This window comes from Trichosurus vulpecula, chromosome 4, assembly GCF_011100635.1.
Source record: "Trichosurus vulpecula isolate mTriVul1 chromosome 4, mTriVul1.pri, whole genome shotgun sequence".
NCBI classification, from domain to species: domain Eukaryota; kingdom Metazoa; phylum Chordata; class Mammalia; order Diprotodontia; family Phalangeridae; genus Trichosurus; species Trichosurus vulpecula.
The window spans coordinates 163,529,299-163,542,829 of record NC_050576.1 but is presented as its reverse complement, the minus strand read 5'-3'; the positions used below and the strand labels follow the sequence as shown (position 1 = coordinate 163,542,829).

The following is a 13,531-nucleotide window of genomic DNA, read 5'->3' as shown; positions in this document are numbered from 1 at the left end:
AATCTCAGTTTCATATTAGGTTAGGGAGAGAGGAAGAGAAAAGGAAGTAAAGAGGAAAAAAAGGAAGAGGAGAGTCAGATGACTGAAGGAAAGAATAAATCAGGGAAATGATGAGGCAGAGAGAGAAACAAGGGATGAAGAGACAAAGAGAGTACAATAGTTTCTTGTCTGCCTCAGTTATTTCTCCTATGCTTTGTTCTCAATACTATTTATGAGCCTACACTCAACAATACAAATATTTACTGAATGCCTCCTATGTGTCCAGCACCATACAAGCAGCCCTCACTGTCCTTTCTACCTACCAACTACTATTTTCCAACCATCCAAACCTTTGCTTCCTACGTTTTATTCTTGCACCCATGCCCTACACATTTCTGTAAAGTCCTGCCCTTTCTCCTACTCAGCTGCCCCAAATCATAAGACTTGGCACCCTACCTCATTATGGCATAGTGAAAAACACACTATCTTTGGAATCAAAGGCATCAAGTGCACAACTCAGCTCTGAAGTTGTCTCCCGGTGCGATCCTGGGCAAGTCATTTAATGTCCCTTGGCCTCTGTTTCCTCATCTCTGAAATAAGAAGGCTGGATGAAATGGCATCTGAGGACTGTTCTAGTCTTACCAATCTACCAAACACCATTAGCATGTGGCCACAACTTCATCTCCTTCCCCATACAATCAATCACAAGATTATGAGGGCTTGAAGGGCAATATCTGTATCTTCTTAGACATCTTGGTATTCCTCCAAGTGCTTAGAACAAGGCCTTAGCGCAGAGTTGATGCTCAATAAATATGGGTAACAAATGGATAGCCTATTAATGTGCCTCACCTAACTCCCACCCAAAGCTGCCCTGGCTTTTGTTCCTTCTCTTTCCTCCACCTGGGGAGGTGCTCATATTTCAGCCCTAGCACAAGCCCAGGTCTTCACCCTTTAGAGTCTGTGGTTTTTCTCACACAGACATGATAGTAGTGATTTGGAAGAGGGAGTCAATTCCTTCTAGATAGCTCCAGGGAACAGAACAGGAGCCGAGGATGGAAGTTACAAGGAGGCAGATTCAGCTCAATGTTGGAAAGAGCCTGCAGATAATTATGGTGTTTGCAAATAGATGGGGCTGTTTCCCATCAGAGGATCAAAGGATCTAGAAATAGACGGCCTTCAAAAATCATTCAGCCTGACCTGTCCATTTTACAGATGAGAAAACTGAGACTCAGAGAGGTTAACTGATTTGCCCAAGGTTATAGAGGTAGTCAGTACTACTTGGTCACAAACTCAGCTCCTCTGACTACAAATCCTGGGGTTCTTTCCATTATAACATGCCTATCTTCTTCTAGTTTAAACTGAGGCTTGATGACCACATGTGAGGAATGTTACAGAAAGGCTCCCTTACTTATTACAGAGGGTTGTCTAGATAACTCATGAGGTACCTTCCAAAGTTAAGATTCCGTGGCTCTAATCAGCAAGGGCCTGAACTAGGGTAGCACTGAGGGAATAAAAAAGGTCTTAAAAAAAAAGGTCTTTACAGAGGAGACAACGTAGAGATGGAATAGACAAAACCCGGCAACTGACCGGACTCCTTATAACGAATATGAAACAACAAAAGATGATGTTGAGGTTTTAAGTCTGGGTGACTGGAAGAAGTAGCACTGACAAAAATAAGGAAGTCAAGAAGATGAGCTGGTCTGCAGAAGAAGCGAAGTTCAATTTTGATCATACGGAGTTTGAGATGAGACATCAATACATACTACAGGGTGTTCCTAAAGTCTGGACACACAGGCACATATGCATATTTTCAAGAAACGAAATGGATGAAATTTTCAACCACACTTTATTTAACTGGATTATTCTATAATATATATTCTATATATTCTATAATAACATCTTCAATATGATTTCCATCATTTGTGATGCAAAGGTTGATGCGCTTTGCAAGATTCACGTGAACTCGACGCAATTAACTCCACATTGCCGTCAACTGCCTGTGTCCAGACTTTAGGAACACCCTTTGCAGTAGCATCACTACAAAGAGAGTCAACAGGCGGAATGTGGGACTGGAACTTCGGATGAATGAATACACAGAGTTGATTCCTCAGACCTCTCTCTAATAAACTTTTCATCCTCAATCACATTCACACTTTCCATCTTTTTGCACTCACATCAACCTGCCTTGCTCCAGAAGACATGCTTCTTTGGCTGCCTTCTCTATTGCTGGCTGTCATTTCTCTCATGCCTCTGTATGTACTGGGCCAGAAAGAAGAATTGGCATAATCTTTGCTTTCCATTCCAACTTTCTTTTTTAGGGAGACTGGGCCTCCCTCTCTTTCCCATCTCTCAGGCTATAAGTGTAGGGGCTACTCACAGGCCAGATCCCACAGCTGACTGGCACGGAATCTTCATGTGGGCCAATCTGCTCCTCTTTAGGCAGCCTAGTGGGCCCCAGCTCCGAGAGGCTTACCATATTGGTGCCAGATTTAGTGTGGACACCTGAATGACTTTAGCCCTACTGAATCTCAGAACTCCTTGAACTTAAGCAATGCACCAGCCATAGCCTCTTTAGTAGCAGGAATTGTAGGTATGCACCACTATGCCCAGCCCACTTTGACTTTCAAATTCTTCTTCCACCACTCTTACCTAGAAATCTCTCCTCCTTTGGAGATTCATTCCACTCCCAACATTTGGCCCAAATCCTTTTTTCCCCATGATTTATCAGCCTCCAGATCCCTCCCCTGCTTTCCCAAGGGATTTAGTACTGAGAAAATTGAACTGATTCTGTATCATTTTCTTTTTAATCCTATTTACAAGTAATTGCTTTTGTCCCCTAACTGCTTAAGTCATGGTTCTCTGTCTCTGAACTTAGTTCAGAGATTCAGCTAGTCTGTAATGGGTTAAGTTTAAAAATCCAACTCTCCTCCAGTCACTGATTTATTCTTGACTCAAGGAATTTAATTTACTTTGGGGGATGGGTATACCAACAAGCTATCCTTCAAGAATGTCTGGTTTGTCATACTGTACCTGGATTCTCATGAGGGAAGGGTTGTTACTAGCCTCCACTACCAAACTTCCAGCCAATCATGATGTTCCCTGTGCCTCAGCTCTATAACCAATCATGTTGCCCTCGATCCCATGATGTCATCTACCCTGTTCTGTTTTTTGTTCTGTACTCCCCAAAGCCTACATAAGGGGTATTGTCCTTTTGTTCGGGGTCTTTGGCATAAATGGAGATATACTATGGACCCACTTGTTGACAGACAGATTGCCCTTAACAAATGTTATCTTGTATGGGGAACTGCCTCGATCTACCCTTTTGTTAAATTTCACTTACAATAGTATTGTGTGTATGTACACACACACACACACACACACACACACACACATACACACACACCCTGTAAACACAATGAATGCCCAGTTCACCAAACTCTTAAACTACTATGCCCAATATATATCTACATGTATCTCTCTCTCTCTCCACATACGCACATACATATAACATAAAACACCCTTGTAAACACCCTAAATGCCAGTTCACCAGTAGTTCTCCTAAACTACTATGACTTATAGCTTCACTCTAGCTCAGGGAGCTCCCAGACATGGAACCTACCTCTCCCAATACAGGTTGACACCCTCTTCACAACTTCTTAAAGAGTTATCTAGCACAGTGGTGTCACCATATGTAAGGATCTTTGTAGTTGCATATTGACTTAAAAAACCACATATTAACATTATCTCTGTTCTACTGTATTTGTGTTTTGTTAAATATTTCTCAACTACATTTTAGTTTGGTTCTAGAGCACTAAGAGGTTAAGTGACTTGTATGTGGCCAAAACAACCAATACGTGTCAAGAGAAAGAACCTGAACCCACATCTTTCTGATTCCAGGGCCAGCTCTTTCTCCATTGCCATATTCTGTACATATGTACACTACAATGTATATAAACATACCAAGGTAGTACATGTGATAAGGATGTGTGAGGTAGTGAGAGAATAAAGTGTGAAGACTTCACAGGGAATATGTAAATATGTATTTATATCTAAAATGTTTGAGAATCAATATTTAGAGAAAAGAGAAATGGGATAAATTTGAGTCTGTGGGAATCTGATTATTTAGCCTTTAGGAATGTCTTTCTCCCCCTTCTTCTTTAGATTTATGGAATACAAGATTGTGAAAGCTTCCCTATGAATAACTCATGCAAGGCAATATTCAAATAGAGATAGTACAAATTTAGTTAGGATGTGAACCTCACCAGGCCTAAGTTTCGTTTTCCTGTAAATCATATGATTTCAGGGAAACCAGATGATATTTCCCTCTCCCCCTCCCCTAGTCTACTTACAAATGGCCATCTTAGCATTAAAGTTTCCCTATAAGGTAATTCTGTAGTTTCTGTGCTTATATTGGGTAAAAACTTATTCCTGGTTAGACTGTGAGGCCACTCGTCTCTGCAAATGGGGACGGGGGTCCAGCCTCTGGGGTGGGATTTCTTAAAATTGTTTGTACATGGGTATATATCTCCCTGCTTGCCTTCTCCCTCACCTCTCTTCACTGCTATCTCTGCCCTGGTAGTGAGAGATGCCCAATTCTCGAGACTTGATCAAATAAAGCTTCTGTTTTTTTTTTTTCTGCCTTGGGAAACTGAGACACCTCTGTTTTTTTTACTTGAGCCAGTGGTCTTTTGACCCACGCAAGGACCTATGCTTTCACTGGCATGAAAATTCTAGATGAAGAAACTCCTACCACTGCGGGTCCCACTTTCGCTACAACCACAGAGTCTCAGAAAATTTCCTAGAGCACAGAGAAATCCCTTCTCTTGGGGGTCACACAGCTAGTATGCATTAGAGGCAATACTTGAACCTAGGTCTTCCTGGCTTTGAGGCCAGCTTTTCATCCATTATGCCATGTTGCATCTCCAGAACATGTCTATCACTTACATAATAGGCAGATGTATACGTATCATGGGTACCAGCTCAAAATTTTTTTATCAATGAAGTACATGATCAAAAAAGTTTAGAGACCACTGGTCCAGGAAATATGATGAGGTAATGAAGGTCTGAAATGGGGTAGCAACCATATGAATGAAGAGAAAAGGACTAGGGGGAAAGATTTTGTAGTGTATGGATTTTTAAGACCTGGCAACTGACTGGATATGTAGGCCTGAGGAAAAGTGAGGTGGAAATGACTCCAAAGTAGTAAACCTGAGTGACTGGAAGGGTGGTATTACTCTCAATAGAAATAGAGAAATTCAGAAAAGGGATAGATTTCAAATATTTGAAGGGCTGTCACCCAAAAGAAGGAATATACTGTTCTAATTTGGCTCCAGAGGACAGAACTAAAAGCAATGAGTAGAATCTGCAGAGGTGAATTTAGCTTTGGTGAAAGACGATTTCCTAACCAATCTAAAAGTAGAATAGGCTTCCTCACATAGTAGTAAATTTCTACTCCCTGGAAGTCCTAAAACAAAGGCTTGGCTGGTACACTAAAAGGGGGATTCTTTTTTGGGGGGGTGGGGAAGGCAGGGCAATTGAGTTAAGTGACTTGCCCAAGGTCACACAGCTAGTGTGTCAAGTGTCTGAGGTCACATTTGAACTCAGGTCCTCCTGACTCTAGGGCTGGTGCTCTACTCACTGTGCCACCTAGCTACCCCTGAAAGGGGGATTCTTAAGGTATAGGTTGGACAAGATAAGATCCTTCCAAATTCTGAAACTCTTTGTAACTCTATGCCACTCTCCTCAGTGGGTACTCCAGATGTATTTCTTCAAGCCCCCAAGCCCTACCTGCTTAGAAGATGTACTCACATCTTACTATACTGAGAAAACTGAGGTCACCTATCAGAGGTTCCCCCACCAGTCATCACACACCTCAAAACCACCACCCCCTTCCCCTTTCTCCCTACACTCATTCTCTCCTCCTTTGTTCTTGTCTATTAGGAAGATGTGGCTCTTCTTGTGGCCCAGGGTCACCCAGCCAATAAGTGTCTGAGGCCACATTTGAACTAAGAAAAAGGAGTCTTCCTGACTCTGGGCCCAGCATTCTATCTACTGCACCACCTAGCTACCCTCTCACTAACTTTTCAGCTCTTTGCAGTTGGGCTTATTGTTATACCGACAGAGAGCAAGACCCGCCACAGAGTATAAGTTTTGAATAGCCGGCGGTCATTCAGGGAAAAATCCCAAATCAAATGACCTCATGTTGAAGTGACAATATAGTTTAGAGAGAATACAGGATATAGTGATTAATTATCTCTTGAGACATTATTTTACAGACTCAGCACACCTGTACCCTGATCAAAAGAACCTCCTCAATAGATTGTGGATTCATTTTATCAGATAGCTGACAAAAGTGTCTACCGAAACTACAACCCAGGATCCCTGTCTCCAACTTGCCATACCTCTCACAGGAAAAGCTCAGGATAAGGCAGAGGTCATATAATTCAAGATAATATCTATGGCCGAGGCTTTCATCCTTTATGGCCATAAACAGACCAGGGGATGCTCCAGCTTAGTCTGTCACAGGATGGAGACATCTCTGAACCCATTCAGTTAGCCAAAAGGAAGACTATTTTGCATCAGGCCTTTTTGTGGTAATTAGCTCATATTCCTTGGAAAAGTCTTTGAGGGCCCAGGACACTTGCTGAATGCTGAAGAGGCAGGAACTCAGTTGGTTTTTCTTATGCAAACTGGGGTTTGTAGTCAGGGGCTGGGGGCAGCAATAGCTGACTGCTTCAGGTATCACAATGACTGCTATCACTCCAAGGAAACTGCTCTCCTGGGGCTACTAGGACTTAACTGCCCATGCCAAGGGTTTTTTAGAAGTCCTCATCCTCCATGATTTCTATACTTCTATACAGCTTCTGATACTTCTAACAGCCCTGTCCTCATTTCAATTCAATTCCTCAAGTCTTTATGATCTTCCTAAAACACAGGTCTGACCATATAACCCTACTGTTTAATATTAAACTCCAGTGCCTCCACGTGACCTCTAGGATCAAATATTAAATCCTGTTTGGCTTCAATGACCTTCATCACTTGCCCATAACCTTCCCTTCCTGCCTTTCCAGATTTCTTACACCTTACTCCCCTCCACAAGTTCTAATCCAGTGACAGTGGCCTCCTGGCTCTTCCTATCACACAATATGATGCCCCCAATGGCCCCCCTGCCTAGAATACTCTCCCTCTTCATTTCTGCCTCCTCTTTTTTTGTCTTCTTTCATGTCTCAGCTAAAGTCCCACCTTCTGCAAAAAGCCTTTCCCCTTCTTCTTTAATCCTAGTGCCCTCCCTCTCAGATTACCTCCAATTTATGGTGTTTGTAGAGACAACCAGGTAGTGCAATGAATTCAAGCAGGGCCTAGAGTCAGGAAGACATCTTCTTCAGTTCAAATCTGGCCTCAAACACTTACTAGTTGTGCGACCCTGGGCAAGTCACTTAACCGTTTGCCTCAGTTTCTTGGTGAAGGACATGGCAAACCACTCCAGTGTCTCCGCCAAGAAAACCCCAAATGGCAGTCATGAAGAGTCAGACACGACTGGAAAATGACAGAATGAAATCTTGTGGGCAGTTGTGCACACGTTCTCTCTCCCCCATTAGACTGCTTTTTCCTTTCTTTGTATTCTCAGTGCTTAACAGAGTGCCTGGCACATTACGGACATTTAATTAATTGCTAGTTAACTGAATTCCTGGACAGAGGGGCTGTACTAAGGAGTGAGGAAGACCTGGGTTTGAATTCTGCCTCAGATGCTATGTGATCTTGGGCAAGTCACTTAATGTCTCAGCCTTAATTCCTCATCTGTAAAATGAGGATGAGAATGATAAGAAGACAGGGTTTCGTTGTGAGGCTCAATGAAATAACTCATGAAAGCCACTTCGTGAACCTTAAAGCACTATATAAATGCTAGTTCTAACAATAATTATAGTAATAATTATTATTCTCTCCACTCATATCCATCAATTTAGCTCAGGCCCTTATCACCTCTCTCCTGGATTACTATAATAGCCTCCTAATTGGCCTCCTTGCTTCCAATCTTTCCCTCCTCCAAATCCATCTTCCACACAGCTGCCAAAATAATTTTCCTGAGGCACAGGTGTTACCGGGTCACCCCCTGCCTATGGAACAGAATACAAACGCCTTAGGCTAGCATTTAAAGTTCTCTACAATTTGGCTTCGAGACTGTGATGGCTTACTTTTTTCAACTCAACCAACAGATCCAGTTCTGTGAGGATGGGACATTTCAATAGCTATAGGCAGGATCACTAAAAATGGTATGGACTGGACCAAGAAAGATTTCTGGAACCTCAGCGTTAAAAAATACATAATCTGTCATAATCTGGGTCAGCCTGACTTCATACTACTCCCCTTCACACACATTCTACATGCCAGTCAAAGAGGACACCCTATCTCCTGACTGCATAAGGCATCCCTCATACCGGAAATGCGTTCCTTCTTAATCTCTGCCTTATAAATCTTGGCCTTTCTTCCAAAGCTGATGCTCACACCCCATCTCCTCTATAAATTATTCCCTGATTCTCAGTTTTAGTACTTTCTCCTGGATTTTCCTTGTACCATATTCATTTGTCTATTTGTAATAGTAGTACCACCACACACACACACACACACACACACACACACTCCTTGAAGAAAAACATTGTCCATGGCTATCATCCCTAGCACTCAGCACCTACTAGTACCCTGTAACTAGTACTTAAAAATATATGTTGAACAAAACTTTTCCTTTTGGTTTGGTCTCCTTACTTGGCCAGGTCCTCAGATTTCACCAAAATTCTCACTCGAACACAAGGATTTCTTATTGCCAATCACTAACCCTACCTAACCCTGGCACTCAGCATGGGTAGGGAGGTGCTCAGAACAAAAGCAAGAATAAGAAAGAAGAGAGAAATAAAGAAATTCCAATAGAATTGAAATGATCTGGGGCCCAGAGCTGGACTCATTCACTCTCCCTTATCCTCCTCCAGGTCTATACTACCAGGTTGGTTCTGAGCCATACTTGCCTTTCCAGGGGGGAAGGGGGGAGGAATACTGCACCTCTGGCTTAAAATGAAAAAATGCTTTCGCTCAGTCTTCTTACTTTAGAACACCAGAACTGACTGACAATCTGTGAATGCCCCTGGATGGTAAAATCCCAGTCCTACTTGAACTTGTTTCTTCTCAACCTACCTATTTCTCGAGCTAGAATAACACTGCTGAGGCGTATTGGTTGGGTAGATTCAGCAATAAGTACTGCTCTTTGGGAACACAAGGTACTGTTTTCATACAGAGGCTCAACGGTGACTGCATCATGATGGCTAGAATGCCTGCCAGAACAAAGAACTGGGGTATGAAAGGATGAACTAGCACAGAGTTGCTTTTATGTGCCCCCCCCCCCCTCCAAATACCCAGTCCTTTTCCAATTCATTAAGAATCCCATGTATTAGTACCTAATGAAGAGTGCTTATCTTCTAAGGACACATACTGTGATACATGAGTAGCCAGCTATTGCTGAAAAAACCCTGCCCCCAGCCCCTAACTGCAGACCCCAGTCTGCATAAAAAAAACAGACTGAGTTCCGACCATTTGGCAAGGGGCCTGGGCCCCTAAGACTCTTCTAAGGAATGTAACCTAATTACCAGGAAAAGTCTAATGCCTAACGATCTTCCTCTGGCTGAGTGGGCTCAGAGATGTCTCTATCTTATGTCAACAGACTGAGCTGGAACATCTCTCGGTCTGTCCATGGCCATTAAGGATGGAAGCCTCGGCCCTAGACATTATCTTGAATTATATGACTTTTGCCTTATCTTGAGCCTTCCTAGCTTCAAGAGTTATGGCAAGTTGGACACAGTGATCCTGGGTTGTAATTTCAGTTGACACTTTGTCAGCTATCTGATATGTTGTATTTACAATCTATTCAGGAGGTTCCTTTTATGGTATCATGGTCATAAAAAGTGAAGTAACACAGGCTTGCTGAGTCTGCAAAATGACAATTCAAGAGATAATTAAGCACTGAATCCTGTATTCTCTATATAAACCACTCTTTCGCTTCAAACGTTGCCATTGATTTGGGAGACCCCAGTGGCCGCCGGCTAAATAAATTCTCCACTTAAAACTTATACTCTGTGGCGTGTCTCACTCGCTTCTGGTATAACAATACTAGTAATGGAGGACTTGAGAAGGTTCTTTTTTAAAGGTCTGTTTGCCAAGAATCTCTGAAGTAAATGTCAGTCTTTGCTAAACCTATAAAATTGAGCTCCATTTGTATCTTCATTTTGGGGAGACTGTGTCTCCTCATAGAAGCTGGGACCTGAAGTCCAGAATGGGGGTCACCTAACCACTTAATATGCTAAAAAGCCAAGTACCCTTGCATCCTGTCATCCCAAGGGTCATTAAACCATAGGGCTATGTCCCTTTTTATACTGACTGTAGAATTCTTCAGACTCTGGGAAGGGTCCTCTCATATAAAAGGAAGTGAAGGAAAGGGTGCTCACATTTTACAAAGGGCCTCTTTCCTCCCAAAGGCTGAAAGTGCTCACCCCAACCAACCATAGGTCAGTCCCCTTCACTTCCTCATGGGTCTTTCACACTCCTGGGGGGTGGTGATTGTGAAGAAGCTCATTTTCTAGGGGAGCCCATGCGGCCCATAGCCATGTGGCCCTGTGGACCTTTCACTCTTGGTAGGAGGTAGGGGTGTAGACGAAACTCATTTTCTAAACGGGTCATACCCTACCCAAAGCTAGGGGAGCCCATGTGGCCCATAGCCACGTGGCCCTAGTCTAGGCCTCTCCTGCTCTACGGGACCAAGGACTGGGGCAGGGGCGGGGGAGGTAGCTCACACCCCAGTAGGTGCCCTCCTGTTCCAAAGGCAGGGGGCTCACTCATGCCAGCCCCGCCCTGCCCCGTGGGCCATTGGCAGGGGCAGCGGCTGGAGGCTTCTGCTCGAGAGAAGCGCTCCTCCCTTCCCCAAAGCAGAGGGCGCCCGTCCTACTCGAGCCTGGTTCCGTTCGTTTGTGGGGTCGCCGCACTCGGGATGACCCCTCGAGCCCCCGGGAGCCGCCCCCGCGGGCCCAAGGGCTGGGGCGGGGCGGACGCCCGGCCCGGGGGCTGAGGCCCCTCACCAGGTGTAGCAGCCCCGCTGGGCCTCCAGCAGGAAGGGCACCCGGCCAGGCTCTCGGCCGAAGGGCAGCAGCACCTTCGGGACGTTGAGCTTGTTGGCCCGGGATCCGAGGAGGCTCAGCAGCAGCAGCGGCAGCAGCGACGGCGGCGGTGGCAACAGCTTCAGAGGCAGGGGCAGGGGTGGCCCCAAGAAGCTTCTCAAGCCTCCGTCGCATCGGACCCCAGCCCTCCTCATGGCGCCCCCGGCTCCCGCTCAACCACCGGCCACGCCCCACCTCACAACAGCCAATGGGCGGGCGAGGGGCGGGGCCTCGTGCGGGAGGGTGGGGCTAGGCGTAAGTCGGGAGAAAACCGCTGAAGATTCGCCCCACCCCCAACTCTCACACTGAAAGTAACAGCAGGGAGCCGTGGCTTGATAACCTTCCTGGGTTAGTTTAACTTCCTTTGTAAATTCACCTCCAGTTTGAAGATTCTCTAACCATTTAACCCGCCGTAGTTGTAATTTAGCAAAACAAGGCCCCTTCCCCGCGGCATAGCAACACTTCTCCGGAGATAGATAGAAACTTACCTTGAGGCAGAAAGAGGAGCCTAAGATGTGCGATTAGATACAATCTACGCTAGAAAAGACCTCTATTTTTTGGGAAGGGTCATCTAGTCCCAACTCAGTTTTATAGGAAATTAAAGCCCAGAGGGGGTGACTTGCTTGAGATTACTCTGTGGGCACAGAATTCGAACCCAGGGCTTTTGACTCCAAATTTCTGCCCGCCCCGGTTTCTGAACGTCTTCATAGGAGGTGGATTAGAACCAGGACCAATGGGCAGTGTAAACAGCTCAATTTTATCTGGGTCCTCTTTTAAAAGCCGACTATTCTCTCCTTTACTGATGAGCTTGCCACTTTTCCTTACAAAAGCCTATCCCTCTTAATGCTGACCCACTCCTCTTTCCTCGGTCTAATTGCTTCGACAATCATTCATTTCATCCCTTCCTTAGTCTTCAATCTCTTGCTAGACCAGAGGTTTTTAACCTGAGTCTATGAATGATAGATATAGATAGAAACTATTACAATAATTGTTTTCCCTCGTAATTCTATGTACTTTATTTTATGCATTAAAAACATTGTGCCAAAGGGGTTAACAGCACACAGAAAGTTTCAAGAACGCCTGCTCTCTTCAGTTCGCAAGCATGTATTAAGTACTGTGACAGATACCACGTTAGGCACAGCACTCATAGGTCTCCCTCACCTTTCAAAAAAAAATTCCCAAAAGCCAAAAATTTATTTCATTTAGTTTTTATCATCCTTTTATAGTCCCATGTCTTTCTTCCCTTTCACAGCCAAAGGAGGGGGAAAAAAAAGAGCGGTCCACATTCCTTGCTTCTTCCATCATCCCTCAAATGACAACCCCCCCCCACCACCAAACTTCCCCTGCAAATTGCCACATTTGATGGCCTCTTCCAAATCCTTCTTTCTTCAGTTCTCTACATTTGATTCCGATCACCCCTATTCTTTCTTTCTAATATACTCACCTGGGTCACACAAAAAATTCTGATGTTCATGACTGCACTTTTTAGTTATCCCACCTTTCTCGACAGCTCCTGCATCTTTTGCCAAAGATACCTCTGGATCTTAGCTACACAAGCTTATGGTCCATCCTTTCAACACTCTTCAAATGGATCAAATGAACTATTTGTAAGGGGCTTTACATAGTGCCTAGCACATAGTAGGCACTTAACAACTGTCCTGAGATACTACCCTTTGCACAGGTCCTTCCTCCATGCTTGGAATGTATTCCTTCATCTTTTAAGACTCTGGGCTCCATCAAAACTCAGCTTAAATACCATCTACATTTCCTGAACTCTCCAACTGTTATCACCTCCCTCCCTGCCCTCAAATTACCCTTTATGTCATTTTCCCAATCCAGTAAAACCTAAATTCTTTGAAAACAGATTATTTCATTGTTGTCTTCATATCTCTAGCACCTTGATGTATGCAGTATCCAGAGGTAGCCTCAAAAAAACCAAGTTAGACTTGGGTTAAAGTCCTGTTTTGACACATACTGGCCTATTCTGGGTGGACTCCAATCACTAGCCATATCTAGGGTGGTGGCTGGCACAGAGATTTTGAATGTTGCTCAGAATTCCTTTCTAACTTCTAGGGCCAGAAAACGAAAGTGCCAGCAACAGGTGAGCTTCTTAAAGGTGGGTTTGAGATCTACCTTCTCCACAAACTGGCTGAAATCCAGGGCAGAGTATAGGCTACTGCTTTTTCTAAAAGACAAAAAAATGGCCTAACAGCGAGTCATAGAATTTGAAGCTTCTCCAAAGTCAGAGCAAAAATCAAAACTTGCAAGACAAAAACTGGCTGGCTTCAGGCCCCAGAGAGGTTAACAGTCATCTACAGTATTTGCCCACGGCCAGTTAGATGAGATCTTCCCTTCCTTCT

General features: G+C 44.2%; 1 protein-coding gene across 1 annotated transcript in view; it reads right to left on the bottom strand.

Moving 5' to 3' along the window:
• Positions 1–11,326, bottom strand: part of NUP210L (nucleoporin 210 like) — a 117,186-nt gene extending 105,860 nt beyond the window's left edge. Inside the window, exons 1-2 of the mRNA XM_036757428.1 lie at positions 11,094–11,326; positions 9,163–9,299 (exon numbers count right to left, since the gene is read on the bottom strand). Of these exons, the coding sequence (XP_036613323.1) occupies positions 9,163–9,299; positions 11,094–11,326 (370 nt within the window). The remainder of the gene's footprint in view (positions 1–9,162; positions 9,300–11,093) is intronic.
• Between the last annotated feature and the right edge of the window lie 2,205 nt (positions 11,327–13,531).